Source organism: Quercus robur, chromosome 5 (assembly GCF_932294415.1).
Source record: "Quercus robur chromosome 5, dhQueRobu3.1, whole genome shotgun sequence".
In the NCBI taxonomy this organism is placed as follows: domain Eukaryota; kingdom Viridiplantae; phylum Streptophyta; class Magnoliopsida; order Fagales; family Fagaceae; genus Quercus; species Quercus robur.
This window is the reverse complement of record NC_065538.1, coordinates 44,383,026-44,403,845: the sequence shown is the minus strand read 5'-3', so window position 1 is coordinate 44,403,845 and position 20,820 is coordinate 44,383,026. Positions and strand designations below refer to the sequence as shown.

At 32.1% G+C, this 20,820-nt stretch overlaps 1 protein-coding gene and 1 long non-coding RNA gene across 5 annotated transcripts; one reads left to right on the top strand and one right to left on the bottom strand.

Annotated features, from left to right (window-relative positions):
- Positions 1-6,107: 6,107 nt before the first annotated feature.
- On the top strand, positions 6,108-15,139 carry LOC126726047 (auxin response factor 3). 3 transcript variants are annotated; one of them, XM_050431157.1, is made up of 11 exons: positions 6,108-6,717; positions 7,105-7,161; positions 7,578-7,760; positions 7,922-8,006; positions 8,128-8,218; positions 8,495-8,659; positions 9,515-9,634; positions 9,715-9,790; positions 12,931-13,087; positions 13,179-14,105; positions 14,811-15,139. In XM_050431157.1, exons 1-11 carry the CDS (start codon positions 6,358-6,360, stop codon positions 14,840-14,842), a joined length of 2,253 nt encoding a protein of 750 aa, XP_050287114.1. In that variant the 5' UTR covers positions 6,108-6,357; the 3' UTR covers positions 14,843-15,139. The 3 variants fall into 3 exon arrangements, with proteins under 3 accessions (XP_050287114.1, XP_050287112.1, XP_050287113.1); XM_050431155.1 differs by having other exon boundaries at positions 9,503-9,634; XM_050431156.1 differs by having other exon boundaries at positions 6,109-6,717; positions 9,512-9,634.
- Positions 15,140-17,378: 2,239 nt separating this feature from the next.
- Positions 17,379-19,663, bottom strand: LOC126726045 (uncharacterized). Of its 2 annotated transcripts, none has more exons than XR_007655674.1 (2): positions 18,534-19,663; positions 17,379-18,170 (listed from the first exon to the last, which is right to left on the bottom strand). It is a non-coding gene; the product is annotated as an uncharacterized LOC126726045 (long non-coding RNA). The 2 variants fall into 2 exon arrangements; XR_007655673.1 differs by having other exon boundaries at positions 17,379-17,661.
- Between the last annotated feature and the right edge of the window lie 1,157 nt (positions 19,664-20,820).

Genomic DNA, 20,820 nt, shown 5'->3' with positions numbered 1-20,820 from the left:
TTTTAAAACTATTTTATGATTAAATGATAAAATAATTAATTTTGTTGATAATTTTTTTTATTTTATATGAAAATGATGTCAAAAATTTCCTCATATGGTTTATTAATAAGAGTTTTACTAATGTATGTTCTTAGAGTATATGTGCCTAAATTATTTTAGGAAAAATTTTTAGTGAGAATTAAAAAAATTGTTAAACTTTTTAACAGTTTTTTTAATTTTCAATAAAAATTTTCATAAAATGGATGGGCACTGGTTAATATGGCCAAATTATTAATAATAACAAGTCATTAGCAAATTAATAATGTGTGCAAACACGGTGACAAGAAAGTCAATAACATGACAAAATCTCACAATATTTTTATACATTCAAAATGAATTGTAGTAGAGTTCATTATAATTTTTTTATTTTATTTTGACTCATGATGTGTTGATCAATGAGTTAACTTGTGAAATTGAAGTAAAATTTTGTGTTGGTTTGGGACTTCATAGTTTTTTTTATTAGTTATTTGCGAAACATGAGATAAAATGTATAGTTTTAATTTGGTAACTTTTATGTGTAATAAAAAAAATATTTTGTTTTTTCAAAAATGAGACAAAAACAAAGTTTAAAAAAAAAAATTATTTATATTATCAAATGGACACTTTGTTGTGCCCGAAGAATATCTCATGTTAATAAAAAAAAACCTCGTTTGCTCTAGGTCCCTTTCATTCCACGTCACTTCACATATGAAAATTGTCGGTGCTTAATTAGCTATAATCTGGTTTAGGGTTTCACAAATTTTTGAACTCAGGAATTAATATACCGTGTTTTTCATTATTGAATCTCAAATGAATCCGTTCTTCCATGTTTCTTATTAATCATATACTGTATTTTTCAATAAATTTGGAATGTAATTAAATTTGTTTTCTTGCTAACGTGGAATGAAATGGAATTTAATTATTGTTAACTAACTACTAAATCTATGTCATTAAAGGTCTCTGATCTAATGGGCAACGGCGCTTCTTGGGTTCCACCCACATTGTCCTCCTCGGTCTCGAAAGTGTACTTCAACTTAATTTCTTCTGGCAAGCTATTAATTTTGTCATCCAATACAAGGTGATCACTTAATTTTTTAATTAACATTATAACTTTTGGATAAAATTTAGATTTTCTTATTTAATTGTTGTACGTTCTTAAATTTGAACATTCAATTGTATTGATTAATCCAATATAAATAGGTATTATATTTTCAAATAAAATTAGATTTTATTTATTTATAAATACGATATAATTTCAACCTATAATGTCTGCTTTATGATAATAGAGAAATTTTAACGAATACCCTTATACTAACAAATTCTCTTAGGACATTAGTTAATAATTCATTTAAAGAAAATTTTTATGGGAAAAGAAGAAAAAAAAAACAATTAATGTTTTGACAGTTTTTTTTCATTTCCCATAAAAGTGGTGTCAAAACTTTCCTAAAATGAATTGTTAACCAATACTTTAAAGACACTCGTTACCCTTGTTTTTTTATTATTAGGTCAATATATCAATTAGTTTTTGGTGAAGGCAGGGTTTGATCAAACCCTAAATCTCTCGCTCAAAAAAAAAAAAAACTTTATAACCAATTGAGTTAATTAAAAGTATTTAAAACCCACAAATTTTTTATATTCAAAACAGCAATATATTTGAATTTAATTAGCATATCTATGAAAAAGAAAAAAAAAGGAGCATATTTATTGTAAGAATAAGTATTTTGTGCATCATATATATATATATATATATATATATATATACACCTTCCATTTCACATCAGGAATCCTATACAATTATGAGACAATTATTGATAAGATACAACACTTAAAAAAAATTGAACCCCTTTTCTTTTCCTTGGTAAACAAACTGTACTTAAGTTTTTCCTTGTAGAAACTAAAATCAGACTAATCTATTCAATGGCCAAATCATTGGAACCCGGATATACAATTTAAAAAAGAAAAAATTAAGAGTACAAAATAATGATGCTTGGATTAGTCAAATTAAATTAATTTTAGTTATATCCAAGAAATAATAGATGGTTTGCTAGGTATTTTTCTTCCAGCTTTCCTATATTATCTTAATTTATAGATTCATTCTTGTTAGACAGTTAATTCTAAGTGGCTTTTACTATTTTTTTGTCCATCAATTAGGGGAAAAAAATCATCTATTAAAAAAAAGTATTGGAAAAAGGAGACAAATTGTCCTATATATATCTTTTTAAATTGGCAGCCCATTGGGAATGACTGATGGAATTTAATTTTTTTTTCTTTAAATTTTGTTTGGGTGAATAATGGAATATTGTAATTGTCATTTTCTTCTGGTTGAAGCCGTGAAAGATTTCCTATTTAGTGATCGTGTAGCATGCTTGTTGGGTCATCTATATGCTTCAGAATCCAACGTGCATCACATTGGAGGAACGTAGACCACTCACTCATGCACACCAATGAACAAGAACAACAGCAAATGTTAGACTTAGATTCATGACTTTATGTGAATTATTTTGGACAAGGATAATCCTCTACGCAACTCTTTCTTTTTTATGGGTGAGTTCCCATTCAATTATTAAACAGCTAACATCAAACTTTTGAGTTTTGAGGCACATATTGCTTTGGTTTTCTTTCGAAAAACATGCCAAAATTTTAGTATTTTTTGGAATGCAATAATTCAATCATTGCCATACCCCAATTAGGTGAACACTTCAAAAGAGAATGTAAAGGTTCTACTATATATTTCTAACTTCCAGGAGTTTCTAAGAGCTTACATTTCGATAATTTGATTTTAAAGTAATGTCTCAAATTGTTCATTGAATTGTAAAAGTTGTTGGTTTATTAATGGATGTTTCATCCAACCAGCCTCGATCAACTACGTGTTCTATATCCTTAAATCTTTTACTATTAATGCTATGAGATTAGCGTCGGCTTGTCATTAAACTCTTCCTTTTGTAGGGTTTCTATGTTTTTTTTTTGCTTATCTACCCTTGTTTTAAGCCTTATTTGGTAAAAACAAAAAGTTAAAAAAGAGTCTAACTTTTTTTTTCTTTTATACATTTTTATCATTATTATTATTATTTTTTTAAATACATAAAACTATATTTTAACTAAATTTCAACAAATAACCTTTCAAATAAAAAGTTGCATCCAAATAGCTAATCTAGTAAAGCATGGCTTATTATATTTTGGTTCAAAATCGCACTTCAAAGCACATGGGCAATTTTGTTCCAAAATAAAAAAGGGCACATGGGCAATTGGCATTCTTTTTAATAAACATGCCTATCATTAAAGTCACAAAATACACCACAAATTAACTTGATGTTCAAAATTAAATGAATTACAAGGTCTTATCCATTTGTAGAGGCAGAGAAAAAGGGGTTGTGGAAATTCCCATTTGATACCACTTCCTAAATGGATTGAAATGTCAATTTACATTGTTTACAGAATTCCAACCATGAATCTATTCATTATGGGAACAATGCTACACACATGTTAAAGGTTTTAGAGGCACTTGTTTCCATAGTCAGGAATTTGTAAACAACTTTGTAATTTTTTTGTAATAGTTTTAAACATGATTGATTTGAAACGAAGGGCCCGTTTGGTACTATTGTTTAAACAACATTCTTCAGTGTTTAAACACCACAATATATATTTTCACAACACTTTTTAACTCATACGTATTTCCACAATACTTAAACAACATTACTAAAAATCTTTTACCAAACGGGTCCTAAATTTAGAAATTCTATGGATTCGTTTATTAAACAGAAAATGTTGACAACCACACAGAGTGGGTAATGCAAATTAATTCAACGAATAATAGCTCCAACCAGACCACAAAATTTGAGATTCATGGGGAAGTATAATGTGAATTAGAAAGGGTGATCCATTTCATTGATTTACTTGTTCCCTGATTGGTTAGCCATAATGACTTGCAATTTTGTCTTTGCTTTTTGCCTAAGAAAACAACTCATAATGACCTGTAGGACTCTAACGGAAAAGTCAAAACTTAAGGAAGCAAAGCGGTTGGTGTGTGTTTTGTAGGGAGAAAAGGTGAATGTTCTAAACATTATGTAACCTACAGTTCAGACCATACCTCTTTTTTAATTTACCAACCAGGTACCCAATTACAAAAGTCTAGTGCCATATCTGAATAGCCACAGTTTGTTCTCTTAGAATGTACCATAGATTTTGTTACAAAATGATTTAAAAACAAAACAAAAAAAAAAGTTGTCCCATGAAAAGTAAAAATTCTACAAGGCTCTCAAAGTTGGCCATTTTCAACTGCAGCATCTTTTGGATGATTTTATTTTGTTTTGTGTTTTTGTTTTTATATATTTGACATTTATGGCTTATTTAGCCTATTTACCGTTTTTTAAGACATCAATTTTTTAAAGTATAGTTTATAAGGTAAACTAAATAACCTAATGAAAACAACTTTATCCAAATACACATAAATTTGTTAATTTACTTAATTGCAAGTAGTGTAGAAATAAACTAGGTGTGTATAAAATTAAACTTGACTTTTTTTTTTTTGACCAAGAAAACTGACTTTTAGATGGTTAGTTGGGAAGATTAATTTTTAAGCTTGGATGCAAAAATAGGCTTTAAAACCACCGAAGCTAGCTTTAAAAAAATTAAAAAAATACAACAACTTGCAAAAGTTTGGCCCACAAAAATTAATTGCAAATAGTGAAAAAGTTTTCAAAGGCCCATCTGAACACACACACACAGAAATTGTGTTTGGATGAACTTTTAATAGAAAAATTATTTATTAAAAATTAAAAAAATATAGCTATAGCAAATAATAAATAAATAAAAAACTAATCCAAACTCGAGGAAAAAAGGCATTTGTCCATAATTTACAAACTATGAAACAAAATGCTCATGTTTTTTAAACTCAATTTTAATAAAATCAAGTTACAGGTGGAACTCGACATCAGCAATGTTGAGTTCCATGCATATTTTGCCACTTCAATTTTTTTGAAAATTCAAGTGGAACTCGACATTGCTAATTTGGAGTTCCACTTAAAAATATAAATAGAACTCAATTTAGAGGATATCGAATTTTACATAGAACTCGGTTTTATTAAAATCGAGTTTAAAAAATAAAGGCATTTTGTTAAATAATTTTAAAATAAGAGCATTTTGCTAAATAGTTTGTAAACTAGGGACAAATACTCATTTTCCCCTCCAAACTCTAACAACAGGAAATACTTTATTGTGTATAGCAAGCAAAAAAGTAAATCCTTGAAGTAATTTTTAGGTAATTTTGGAATATAGAGAATGATGTTCTCTTTTTTCACATTTATGGTGAAATACATTAATTAAATATTATAATAGAGTTCATCATAAATGTGAGAGAAAAGAACATCATTTTTCTGTATCCAAAAGAGTACCTAAAAATTTTCTAAAAAAATCAGTGAAAAAGAAGAATAGTGCCAAAAAAAAAAAAAAAAAAAAACCCCAAAATGGGAAAAAGCAAAAGGAAAAAAAGAAAAAGAAAACTGCACAATTAGGCTTTATTTAAATAAATGGGGGAAGATTAAGAATTGGGGGCATATGAGTGAGATTTGGAGGAGTAGAAGGGGACAGAATAGACATCCTCCCGGAAATACAGGAAGTCCGTACATTTTGTAATAATAATATTATTATTATATAGTAATATTTTATTATTTTTTACTTTATTTATAACTAACAAAGCCAAGCACTACTTTCTTTACTTACAGTCCTTACTCACTCACTCTGTGCCACACATCACACTCCCAACAGTAGTCACTGCAGTAACAGCAGTGCTGTGTTAGCTCAGCCATCGGACCAGAGCAAACAAAAATAAAAACACAAAAGGCAAAAACAGAAATACCCCCCAAAATAAAAAAAATCAATTTTATTATTAAAATAATATACTCTTTGTTACCAATTAGACCCTCCACCATCGTCAAAGCTTTTGATTTGATTTGTTACCTAAAAACAAAACAAAAAAAAAAAAAACCTCTTCACAGTTCACACTCACTCACTCACTCTCTCACTTTGTCAAAAAAAACAAAGAGTGAAAGTAGAAACAAACAGAAAAAAATAAAAATAAGAAAAAAAAGGAAAGAAAGAAAGAAAGAGAAAGAGAGCTTCCTCTTTTTGAGACTAAACTCTCTTTTCTCTTTTCTCTTTCTATCTCTCAGACTCCCAAAGCTTTCTTTACCCACATCATAAAAATGCAGGCATGACCTCTCTGTCTCTCCCACTACCACACTCACACTCACTTTTTCCATTTCTCTCATTCCCAAACAAGACTCTTTCTTTCTTCTTCTTCTTCTTCTTCACTGTTCCAAAACGCTTAATAATTATCTAATAATGGGTCTGATCGATCTGAACACCACGGAGGAAGACGAAACGCCGTCGTCGGGGTCGTCCTCAACAACTTCATCGTCGTTCTCCGTAGTCGGGTTGAACACCAGTGTCGGGTCGGGTTCGAATTTGGTGTTGGGTGCATCAGCATCAGCGTCAGCACCAGGTTCGGCTTCGTCTGCGGTGTGTTTGGAGCTATGGCACGCGTGTGCGGGCCCACTGATATCTCTGCCGAAGAAAGGTAGTGTGGTGGTGTACTTCCCTCAGGGTCAGTTGGAACAGCTTCCGGATTTCTCGCTCGCACCTGCCTACACTGATGATGTCCCTCCCCACGTGTTCTGTCGCGTCCTCGATGTCAAGCTCCATGTATGCCTCTTAATCAAACACCCACCAAACTATAACATTATCTATATCTATCTATGTCTGTCTCTCTCTTTGTCTCACTTCTTTGTTTTTACTAAAATCTTTTCTGCTCGTTTTGTTAGTGAATGCTGTTGGGTATTTTGGGTTTTCTGTTTTTTTTTTGGAGAGATTTTTTGTTCAGCGAAAATTCTGCTTTACCAAGTTACTGTGCAAGAATGAGCTAATTTGTGCTTAAAGTGTTTCTTTTTAAGGGTTCTATTGGGGTTTGAAGTGTAAGTTCTTGGATTTTCTTGAGCTTATGGTTTCTTGTTGAAGCAATGGGGTGTTAAAGAAGGTTCTCTTATTGTGAATTTGATGTGTAAAGTTGTGGATTTTTTTTTTCTGGGGCAGGCGGAGGAGGGGACTGATGAAGTCTATGCACAGGTTTCACTGGTTCCTGAAAGTGAGGTGAGCTTTGTTCAGATTTTATGCATTTTTTTTTTTTTTGTTGCCAATAAAATGTAGGAAACAAGGATAAATTTGAGCTTTGGGAATTAAAATGATGGACAAACTTCCAACTTTGCCGTGTGGCTGTGCCTGTTTTAGGCCAAAACGACAAATATGATCTTTCTAACTTGGGAATGTGGAATTTTCTAACTGTGTCATTTCCATTTTCCATTTGGTATTATCAGCAACCAAATGAGGCATTGAAATTTTTTGAATTTGGCTTTTTTTTTTTTTTTTTTCCTGTGTCCTTGAAAATTTGAATGAAGTCATGTGATTTACTTCATGTGTAAATGTATATTTTTTTCATTCCTTATTTACTTCCATGTTGAAGCTCTAGAGGGTGATTTTTGTTTTGCATGAATTGTCATTTTACACAGCAATTCGAGCAGAAACTGCAAGAAGGGGAAGTTGATGTAGATGGTGAAGAAGAGGATGTTGAAGTAGCTGCGAATTCATCTACACCCCACATGTTCTGTAAGACCCTTACTGCTTCTGATACTAGTACTCATGGAGGCTTCTCTGTCCCTCGTCGAGCTGCTGAGGACTGTTTCCCTCCCCTGGTAATTGTATTGAGTTTTTCTCTCCACGTATATGCTGGCATTACCTGGTTTCCACCATCAACCAATTGTTTTGAATGCACGTTTTTTATACCAATGTATGTGCTTTAAGCTTAATACTTCTTTTGCATAGGTAGATAAGCTTTGGTAAATTGTTATTGTAGGACTATAAGCAACAGCGGCCATCGCAAGAGCTTGTGGCAAAGGATCTGCATGGTGTGGAATGGAAGTTTCGACATATCTACCGGGGTACACCATAGTATCCAATTCATATTTAGTGCTCCATTTGCTGAGATATCTCAGAAGGTCAAATAATAACATGTGATTAGAATTTTGATGAAGTCTTTTTACTGCCTCTTGTCTTGAGCAGGGCAGCCACGCAGGCATTTGCTCACTACTGGGTGGAGTGCTTTTGTAAACAAGAAGAAGCTTGTTTCTGGAGATGCTGTGCTCTTTCTTAGGTAAATGGTTTCACATTGAGGACGTTGATTTATAAAAATTTGAAAGATTAGGTTAGGAGAGTAGACAGGAGAAGAGAAGAATGGAGAGAGAGAGAAGGTTTTGGGCGTCATCAATTAGTCCTTCATCTTGGCACATTTTATAGTGGAGTGATATGACAAGATTACAAGAACACCCTTATGCTAATATAAAATAATAAGCAAATTTTAAAAAATGACAAAAGTTAACACACAGGAAACCTCAGATGTTATTTGTGATTCTTATGATATTTGCACCAGGGGTGAGGATGGAGAATTGCGACTTGGAGTCAGAAGAGCTGTTCAAGTTAAAGGTGGTGCTACTTTCTCAGCACTCTGTAGCCAGCAGATGAATCAAAGCTCTCTCATGGAGGTGGTTAATGCCATATCCCTGAGAGGTCCATTCAACATTTACTACAATCCAAGGTATTGAGCTGTTCTCTTTGTCTTGTATTTGTCCAAAACATATAGCATTTTGTTGTTATCTTATTGTTAGTTAGTGATTGGCATGTACGATCTCAGAATGAGGTCTTTAACATAGGGGGGCTCAAGTTCAAACCCCCATTCAAACTTACCTTTTCTTTGAGGTGCTTGTCAACAGCTTGGCTCTATTTGGGTTACAGGGGAATTATATGGACTAAAAAGGAATTTCGGTTGGAATAATGTGAACTTCATTTGCATCACTTGCATGTGTTTGTATAGGTTCGCTTAGAGAGTTTGTTATGCATATCTTATAGGATTTTTGTTTTGTGTTTTTTTGTTGTTGTCATAGAAGAGAAGTTGAAACAATTAAGCGTTGTAGAAAATTATTGTACAAAGTGCCTCCATTTCTCTGTTCTCACTTCCACCTTAGGTTCCATATAAGCACTGCAATTTCATATTTTCTCTTCCACTGGATATCCCACACAGCTAACACTATCCAGAACATCACTTCATCTCAAAAGTATTCTGACCTTTCCCCTTTCTTTCCATCTGCCACCACGTCTGTACTTTTTTCACTCCCTACATCAATCTGCCTTAAAAAGTATGATCACTTCTCCTTACAAAGTAATGCCATTATCCTTCGCCTTTGAACCTTAGGTTTACAAGGTTGCCAATGACCCTTAGTCTTCTTTCTAACTATTTGCTTGTTATATGATAAGGTTTTTTTACTCAGTGGTTTCTACTATTCTGTTTCACTATCTTCATGCTTACCTATTGTTGAAAGTTCAAAGATTCATTTTGTCCATGCTTTCCTAATTGTGCCCTATATGACTAAACTTTTCTTAGCATATCTAGTAGGCCCAGCTCATCAGAATTCATAATTCCTCTTCGTAAATTCTTGAAGAGTGCGGACCATTCATTTTCAGTTGGAATGAGGTTCAAAATGCGTTTTGAAGCAGAAGATGCCGCAGAGAGAAGGTTAGGCTTGTTGTGCTTGAACAACTTAAGATAAAATACTTCATCAAAATCTAACTAACGTTCTCCCTCCTTTTTGTCAGATACACTGGGTTTATAACTGGAATTAGCGATGCGGATCCTGTTAGATGGCCTGGTTCAAAATGGAGATGCCTACTGGTATGTATTTATGACAGAACCTGATCGTCTTTACAATAATTATTTTCCTCAAATGCTAATCAGGGGCTTGCGCATTGAGGATTAGATTTAATGGTAATCTTACGCTTTATTTGAGTGGTGTGTGTGTATTTGCATTTAAAATAAGTTGCCATGGTTCATTGTACCCTCTGTTGTAGCCTTTGTGCTTTTTAACAGTAAGGTTTACAGTCCTCTTCTGCCACTATACCTTCTCTTTAAAACATTATACAAATGCTTGCACTTCCTTTTCTGCCATTGTACCTTCTCTTTCAATCAATGTAATTAGTTAAATAACTATACATTGTTCTCTTTGAGACATAACACAAATGCTTATAGATTCCAACACTGTACAAATTATTAATTAAATAATTATTATTTCTAGAAAACTTTTAGGGTCATTCCTTGAATCTTGATTATGATTATGATATCAAATGTATGCTTCTTATTCCATTCATTTAGCTGTATGTTTGAGGCTTGAAGTTCAGTTCATGATGTAAAATAAGATTGTCTCTATCAATTGTGACTGGAAACTTGCTTTGCATATCCTTTAGTTCATATAAAGTTTTCAATTATTTGTAATTTACTCTTATCTTCTGAGTGCCTGAAACTCATTATATGATCAATAATGAATTAAACTTTGCTGAGCAAATGTCAAATGCATTGGGCATCAGAAGAGCTGTGTAATTTTTTTTAAATTTTTTTTAAATAGTGTTGGGTATCAAAATCCACTAAATGAATTCTCCCATCCTCAGTTTTAATTTGAATGCGTGTACTTATGTGAACTGTGACACAAAATACTAGCCTCATACTTTGAATTCTGAGACTAGAGTATCAGGAAGGGTATGACATCTTCTATTGATTTTTGTCTTGCCCTTGCAGTTTCAAGCAGCGCTTTGTCATTCACAAAAATTAACATCTAAGGCTCCATTTGGCATTGCTCTAGTTGTAGAGCTTTTGCTGTAGGAAGCAGAGCTTTCGCAATAAAGTGACTAAAAAGAGTTTAAGGATTTTGAGCGGCTGACAAGCTAAAATGCTAAAGTGATTTGAAGTTACACCCATTTGGTAGCAAAATTAATAGAGGGCTTTTAAATGTGAAAAGTGATAAAAGAAAATAACTGTTAAATTACCAATTGTCCCAAAAGCTTAAGTTATTAGGATATGGTATATTTAATTATTTAACCACATACTTCTAACACTCCCTCTCATGTGTGGGCTTAAACTCCCTTTTAATAGGTGAGGTTCAACAACATGTTGGATCTTAAATGGGAGGTAGAGTGGAGGTGACTGGGATCAAACTCAGGATCTCCTATTCCAGTGTTGTTAAAAGCACACTTAAGCTCAAAGCCCCAAGCTCTCAACGTTTCGCTAGGCCAAAAAAAAGGTCATTAATGAAGTGTGTTTTAGGCACACTTTTTTGGAGCTTTTTGAAGAAGCACAAAGTACCTAGGCACACATTTTTTGTTTTATTACTAAAAAAGATATGCATCATCAAAATTAATTTTTTGATCTTGAAAGAAATGGCATGGACCAATGATTTATTACACAACCTCTATCTTTGGGGTGTTGTATTACACAAATAAATTTTTTATAAATACGAACAAGGTTAATTTACAATTCTTGTGCTTTTTTGGTGTTTGACTTTTAGATGTATGTTGATCGAACCGTATACATCATTTGATCATAACTATCATGGTTCTGTACTTTTATAAAGCACAAGAGAATTATATAAAATATTATTTTTGAAATTTCTTTGACTAGATTATTATGATATTCACCATTGATAATTGTTTTCAATGTGCTTTAAAAAAATTTAAGGATTGAAATAACTTAGGTAAAATTCGAACTTACAAACATTATAAAATTGCACTTAACCTAATAGGTAATACTAATATATACAAATTTTGAGTTATTATTATTTTTTTTATTATATGTTATGAATATTAAAGTTTGAGATATTATATTTGAAAAATGTGCGTTCTACTTCAATTAGACGTGCACTTGCACTTTACACCTAGGCTCCAAAAGGCTTATGTGCTTTAAGTGCGCTTGACACTTTTACCAACATTTTCTTGCCCTGATACTATGTTAAATTACCGATTGTTCCAAAAGCTTAAGTTATTGAGATATGGTAAATTTAATCATTTAGTCATACACTTTTATTTCTAACATTCAGCACCAGACCATTGGGAGAATTTCAAGAGAAATCTTATTCACCTTTAAAATAATCCGTCTCTAGAGGAGTACAATATTAGGCTTATATAAACTAATAACCTAATTCTAATTGACTTAGGAAACCTAATTTCTAAACGATATGTGAAATCCCAATTATTGAATTACAAAATACCAATGACTCTTAAGATGGTACTAATAAACCTAATTACTGTAACTACTAATTCCTAAAATAGAATACAATTGACTCCAATTTTTTTTTTCTTTTTTGAAAAACTAAATTAAAATCAATATTTCCTTCTGCTTCCTGCTGCATCACATGATAAAAGTGCTTGTATTTTCATACTTGAAATCAATTAATTCAATTAACGGCCAATGTTTATTTGATTAATAATAATAATAATAATTATTTGCTCTCTCTCTCTCAAAATTGGTGGGGCATTCAGAGTCATTTTAAGACATAAGCATGGGCATTTTTTGTGAATTCATTATTTATGTTAAAAGCTAGAGCAATGCACTAAGAGCTTTAATGCTAAAGCTTGAAATTCCAGCTTTAACTTAAAGATGTTTTGTGCTTTAGGAGGTCCTTAAAGCTCTTCTTCCCTTCTTCCCCTCCTAACATGCTATAGACTGGCAGCTCTAAATCTATGGCGAAGAATTTCTCTGTAGTGTCCCATGGGATAGTTTGTGGGTTTCTGATTGATATTGACTTTGATCATTATTGGATTACTTCTAAGTTGTATTAAAATTTTATGCCTAATAATCACTAGCCCATGCATCAGAATTTATGCTATTCTTTAAGTTTGTCAACGTTTGGAGCACTTCATATGTTTGTTTGGATGCTCTTGCATCTGAGTTGTCTGTGTTGTAACCATTCTTACTTTTAATATGAGATGTTCCTGAAGAAATTGTTAGATTTGAAGGTAGCAAACAATGTTGGCTTCTTTTTGCAGGTACGGTGGGATGATATAGAGACCAGGCATAACAGGGTCTCTCCATGGGAAATTGAGCCATCTGGTTCTCTTTCCAGTTCCAGTAGCTTGATGGCATCTGGTTCAAAGAGGACCAGGATCGGTTTGCCTTCAGCAAAACTGGAATTTCCAGTTCCTAGTAGGTTCTTTTGCATTATGAGTTTATTCATAACCATTTTTCTTTTCCTTTTCCATGTAACATGATTGAATGGTCTTGATGTTTCTAACAGATGGGATTGGAGCATCAGACTTTGGGGAATCTTCAAGGTTCCAGAAGGTCTTGCAAGGTCAAGAAATTTTGGGTTTTTCCCATTATGATGGTATTGATACTCAGAACCATCGTCCATCTGAAACAAGGAGGTGTTTTCCTGGTTCAAATGGTTCTGTGATTGCTGGAATGGGAGATGGTGTTAGAAACCCAGTTGTGAATTCTGATCTCTCCTATAAAGGCACAGGCTTTGGTGAATCTTTCCAATTCCGTAAGGTCTTGCAAGGTCAAGAAATTTTTCCAAGCTCTCCATATGGAAGAGCTCCAGCCACAAATGAGGCTCATGACAATGGTAGCCTAGGAATCTTTGATGGTGTTAAAGTGCCGAACTCACGGAAGGGATGGTCTGCCATGATGCAGGGCAATAATGCCTATATGCACCCATCTGCCCCATCTATGCAAGTTTCATCTCCATCTTCTGTGTTAATGTTCCAGCAGGCAATTAATCCCATTTCAAACTTAAGTGCAGTGTATAATTTCAATAATATGGAGGAGCAGAGAATTAGTAACCGAAATTTGCTTGTTTCTGAAACAATTGGTGGTAAGCTCACACCATCCTCACACTCTGGTCACAGCTTCTGTAAGAAAGATCAGGGAGGCATGAATTCTTCTGGTTTCGAGCATAATCAACTGGGTATTTCACTTCCTCCTTTTGCAAACCGATCCACATTTGGGGGCAGTGAAGATCTAGTTTCCTCATGTAAAAGTAGCTGCAGACTCTTTGGGTTTTCACTGACGGAGGAAAAAGATGCTGCAAATACAGAGGACAACCCCACTCCAGTTTCCTTGTCATTGAATCCTGGTGCTTCTTATTTGCCAACATGTTGGGGAACAGTTCCATCCAAAGCCTCTGTTGATGACACAGGCTATTGGAAGCAATTCTACCAAAGTAAGCAACCTCTTATGCTGTAGAAGATATACCTTTTGATATTGCATTGTGTTCTACTGTTGTAACATGTAAGGTAGGAATTGCATCTTTGCAAGCAGTGGAGTGATGTAAATGGGAAATTGGTCTACTAAGCTTGACTGGTGGTGTGATTATCTGATTATGGGTTGGAGCTGAAATTGATCTGAAGGGTTTCTCAGTTGTTTAGGGAAATGATGGAAAGTAGTTTATAAGGATGGTGAGGTTGATTCTTTTTGGAGATGATCCATGGCAATAAGTGCCAACTGGTCATTTTCATTTATTGATGATATTATGTTTTGGGGGGTGTTAGGCAGTAAGCATCCTGAAGTGAGTTTTTTTGCTCATCTTGAGTGGCATATGACACATGTTGTTATGGTGTAAGGCTCACCAAAAAAAGGCAGATCTAGGGGTGGCTCATGCTAAAATGTCATGGTGGTAATCTTACTATCTGATTTGAAGTAAGTCTTATGCGATTGTGCATATAGGATACTTGGTTTAATTTCTGGGTCAGAACAAATGATCCATAATAATCCATGCTACTATTCTTATTATCAAGTAGACAAGTAGATGATTTTGGACTTGCCTTTATTTTTCCAGGCATAAGTTTCTTTATCCTGAATCCTGATTAATTGAAAGTCTAGGTAATTTCATGCCTCTATGGCTGATAAAGTTGATATTATTTTGCAGGGAACTCCGCAATATTGTCTCAAGAACTATGATATGTACTGAAGATTTGAGTAGCTGAGGTTGCAGGAGAGAATGCATATTGTTGCTCAGATTATGTGTGCTGCCACTATTGTAACTTAGCTTTTGAGGAGAAAATTGTAATTATTCCCTCTTAGGTAAATTGAATAGTATCTCTACTTTAAGAACAGTTTGTATTAATCTATTAGGTTTCTTGTCATCTTCCCCGTTGTCTGTTCTAACTTATCAAATTCTACCCAATTCAAAATTGTTATAGCAATTGTAATTGGCCTATATTTATCAAGTTCATTCTCTCTGCATGATTTTAAGTTTGTAATTGGCCTATAATTTGTAGTCGTTGCTTGTTTTGCTTATTGTTTCTTGCTTAGAACTACCCTCTCTTTCATTTTATGCTTTTATTGTTTCTCTTTTTGGCTTAGGAGCCTTATTAGTTACATTTCTTAGAATGAAAATGATTTTGAGGTATCACTTCAATTAAAAAATGGCCGAATGAATGTATTTTTCTGGGTGTATTTGTTTTTGCTGAATAGCTTATGAAATTATAAGTTGCAGTCTGGTCTCATATTATAGTATTGGTTGAATATTATTAAAACTAGTATGTAACTTATGCAAACACATAGATGCATTTAAAATTAAATACAATTTTTATTATAAATATATAAATAATTCTTCCTTAAAAAAAATAGCATGTAATACATGTATACAAATGGATACACTTAAAATTAAATATAATTTTTATTATAAAAATATAAATAATTAGTCATATTATTTTTTTGAAAAAATAAATATAATTAGCTACATATTAAAATTTTTACCTAAATTTAGTATTACTTATAATAATTTTTTTTCTTCTAATTTTTAATAAGATAGCACGTGTGGTAATCTTTCTTGCGTGGTGATTTTTATTGAGCATATGTGATAATTTATTTATTTATAAATTATATAGTTAATATTAGATTATTAATATTTTTGTACTCATTAATTCACTTGACACAAGAATTAAAAAAACTTTAGTGGATACATGACACAAATTTAAGTGAATAATTATGGTGTAGTTTCTACCTAAATTTAGATACATAGTGTAAAATTGGATTTTAATTTTAAATTCTAATTGAGCTTTCTCTTAACTTTACCTCTATATATAAAAGACAATATTTGGTTTGTTTGATTTCAATAACCTTCCGCTTTTAGATGTCCATGCATACCACGTGCCTTGTAATTAGATGCATTTACCAGTGTATTAAATTTAAAATCCAAAATAATACCAAGTTCAAGATGAAATTATATTGATCTTTATGGATCATATTAAATCTTATCACTGAATGACAATAAGGATGTCAAGAATTTTATGGATCATATTAAATCTTATCACTGAATGACAATAAGGATGTCAAGAATTTTGTAGTATAGTGTCATTGTTTGATTTTCTTTATGAGAACTAGAATTTGAAATCCACTTGTAATAATTATTAAAAAAGAAGGAGTAATTGGGAATAGAATGTGCAGCCGTGCCCCAATACACCCACAAAAAAGAAGTGACCAAAAGTTTGTAAGCAATAACAATGGTCTACAATGGAAAAGGCTAATGTACGATATAGTCTACTCTCTTTTATTATGAGAAAAATGACTCAAATACTTCTGAACTTATTGTTGTAAATATCAAGTTAAAATAAAATATATTAAAAATGCACCAACTAATAAGTACAAAGAATTGTTTACTAAAAAAAAGAGTATGCATCTTTGTATTTTTTTTTCTCCACAAAACTTTTGACAAAGTTTGACTTACACATTCGAAGAAGTTTGTTTAATGGTCTCTACTCTCACCAAAAAAAGAAAAAAAAAGTTTGAAGTCATCAGTCAGATATCCAATAATTTATTACAAGTTACATAGACAAAGAGATGTGACTTTAAGTAACTTTTCAACTCAATGAATATGTAATTCGTACGCGGAGAGATTACTTCAAAAGAAGGCAAAAAGCAACAGATTCATTCTAGGGGCATTTAGCCGTGTTTTAGAGTAAATTAGTGGTTAATCAAAATTTCAACTACTCTCTTCTTCACACTGTCAAATTTAGTACGCATTTGGCACCCGTTTAAAAAGCAAGCTTATTTTACTATTCAACTTATTTTTGCAATTATTTATGAGCCTCACTATACTTTTTGGTACTATTCATGAGTCTCGCTGTACTATTTCAACTAATTTTTACCCTTATGTACTGTACTTTCAGCAAAAAGTTTACAGTTTTAGCAAAATAAGCGGATTCCAAATAGGCCCTTAATTATCAAAATGCAAATCTTTATCATATCTATAAACCAATTCCAAAACAATGTGTTATCATTCAATCATCTCTTTAGAGTGTGCTTGAATAAATTACTTTTATTGTGTTAATTTTTTAAATAAACTAGTCGCTAACCCATGCGATGAATGGGAAAACTATTGTGTATAAAGATGTAAACTATTCTTTTTCTCTTCCTCATTTATTGCACATTCGGATTCCAATTTCATAGTTTCCCATCCTTGATATGAGACAATAAATAACGTAATGAAAAATAGAAATCAAACTTAAGTTTAAATTAAAATGAAAAATCAACTCCTTTGCATCTTTAATTATCCATTAAATGAATGAAACCCAAATTTAAAGAACTACTTAATCAATATTTCAAATAAATTGAAAGACAACTTTAATGTGTTTTTTTGTATCTTCTTCCTTTGTTACTTCGTAGTAGTCACTGAATATGTCCTTTTGGGATAAGTTGGTGTGAGTTGCTCATTGCTTTGAACATCAACTTTTTGAAACTTTGTAGAATCACTATCTTGTTCACTTGATAAGTTGCTGTTATATTCATTTGAAGTATCACCAATGTAAGCCTAGCAATAGAACAGGTTGAGAAATGTATTACAACATATAAAAGTTAAAAATCAAATTTGTAATTTTGCTATATTAAAGAATACGTACTTTTGTTGTTTTATCAAAATACCCATGACTAAAAAAAGGTTTTGGCAAATACACGATATAGCATCCACATACTAACTTTAGAATAAAAATATGCAATATAGAAATTAAAAAAACATGATTCTTTGATAGAACACAAATTGTATATAGAGGTAGTAAAAACAATGGCAATCTTGAAATGAAACAATAAAACCAAACATAAACCAAGTTTGAGATAACTAAGAAACTTAAATATGCAATCACATTCCAATTTCAAATTATTTCTAGAAACATATTACCAATAAATATGCAAGAAACAATACAGAATAAAGGAGAGATTGGTAAATACTTGATTGTCCTTGTCTTGTAGTTGTATTACCAAATAACCTAAATAACAAAATGCCAGATCCCTACTAGCAAAACAATAAGAATCTGATTTTCAACTAACATTCAAGAAACATTAATAGAAGAGAAATTCAACAGTGCAGTGCAGTGTAGTGTAGTGCAGATTTTTATGAAACTCATTGCATCAATTAGCTGACAAACCACTAGGCGCTGTTGAACCACTAAGCTGTCCTTAGCAATGGGTTTGAAATTATGACCATGATACCCAAGAGTCTTCCAATATATATTAAAAAGACAGCTTTATTTATGATCACAATTAAGCTCTTTAAGATACATGATGCACAAATTATTCTGGATAGTGACAATAATAAGTTCTTAATTTTTTTTGTTCATAATAATAATAATAAAAACATGTGTAATATGTTTACCTTGATGAAAAGGTTGTATCTTTGACCCCAACTTTGCTATTCCTGATGCAGCCTAGTATTGGGAATTTAGCAATTTTCTAGGTCTCAACCCTCTATAAGCTAGGAAAACATGATGTGAAATTAGTTGTAATGCAGATATGGTCATGTACACCTTAACCTCAGCACAATATAAATTGTAACAAAAGAAACAAATAAATGATTTAAAAAAATAATAAAAAAATAAATAGAACAAAGCAATACAAAGGTAGGACTAATATAACCAAAGAGAAGAAATTTACTATGAAATTTTGCATTGATGATGAGAAAGTTAAATATTTCAGTTACCTCAATAAGATAAGGAAAATCAAGAGAGCCCCATTCAAACTATATATATGCTAGTGTTAGTACAGCCTCGCATGTGGAGCATTTTCACACATAATTATACATGTTCATTTAAGAAATCTTCAATTGTTTTGCAGAAGATTTACATATTGACTTTTTTATTCATTTAATTTTTATGTAAGTATGTTACCATGTGATTTTGCCAGCAGATCTCCATGGCAATATAAAATCTATGAATATTAATCTGTTGACAAACTATGAAAAATATATTAATCTATTGAAACCATTATCAATAGTAGTCGTTTCACTTCATAAACAATTGACATACACTCTTGATCAAAATTAAGAGAGTTTTATTAACTTGATCGCATGGCTTCCATCAAATTTAAGAGGGAATCATCTTTTTAAGTAAAATAATAAAACTTTATAAAAGTTTTGATTCCTTTGAAGTTATTAAGGGTAAAAAACTCTAATCTTAATGCACAAACACACCATGAAATAAATCATTAAAAAAATCAAACCTACTTCTCAAACGGAATCATATCAAAATCTCTTCCAAGACTCCACCAAACCCACATATTTGTCATGCTCAGAATTGGGACCATAGGCACGACTTGAAACACCGACTTGTATTGATCTAAACTTACATAAACTGAATAATTTCCCACAGCCCCATCAAATTTCTCTACTACTCTTCTAGTCCACAACAATAGCAGCCCAACAGAGGCCCCTAAAGCTCCAAAGTGACACCAGTCCAGAGACTAATAATCAATATGGTAAATCATTGTTACAATAGTGCAGCAAAAAAAAAAAAACATTTGTACAATACTATCAACTATTACCAAAACTATCTAAATGTTGTTTTCTACTATATAAACCTATCTCACCATCAATACCAATCCCAATATCTAACATATGAATCATAAATTTTTGGTGATATGAATTGCAGTTTTGTCTTCAAGAAGACTTCCAAGTTCTACCAGAGCGTTGTTTTCCATGGGAGACTATTCATCTCAGGGTGTGAGTACTGGAAAGGCCTTTTATAGTGTTACTTTCATTTCACACATAAGAGGCCCCAACATAATGGTATACTGTTATTGGTATTCCATAACAATTATTGCATTCATGGGCCATAAGAATTGAAACAGGCATGAGAAATATGAATTTATTTTGCATTGTCTAGTGCTCAGCTAAAATGAAATAACTTAGCTAGCTAGGTGCATCATGGTCATAACATGGAGATATAATTTTTCCAGACCCAAATCTAACATATGAATCATAAAAAAATTTCAAATACACAATCTCAAAGAATTAGAATTTAAAATTCCTTATGAATTTTGAATTTAAATCCACAAACTATACACTAAAATCAAGTTTTTAAGCGGTAGCCACATGAACCCAAATAAAAATTCAAAAAATTAAATCCAAAAAAACTGAATAGAAAATCAGAATTATAAAGAGAGCAATAAAAATTCAGAATTATAAAGCGAGCAAAAAATTTTCAGAAGAGAGAATGTAAAATACAAATTTTCAGCTGTGAGTTGCATTGTAACAAATTATCCCAAAAAAAATATTATTTATAATATAATATAGGGTTATGGATTCCTAATCAAATTTGGTTAGGGTTATGGATTATAATCAAAATATAATATAGGGTTATGAATTCCTAATCAATTTTGGTTACCTTTGCCGACTGACATAATTGAAATATACAATGGGCTGAATAAGCCGGAGTATAAGGGGCAGGTTTTGATGGCTGTCGTCAGCGCTCAAAGGTGGAGATCGGTCCTTGTGAGTAGCACCATGGAAAGATCGGTGATGCCTTCTTTCAATTTCGGACCTGGCACTGTGGGTATGGCTTCTGGGCGAGATTTATTTTTAGTGTTGGGTTTTGGGGAAGGAGAGGGTAGAGAAATAGAGAAGAAAGAGGAACTGCAAAGCATGGGTCTACGTTTTGGAGGAAGAA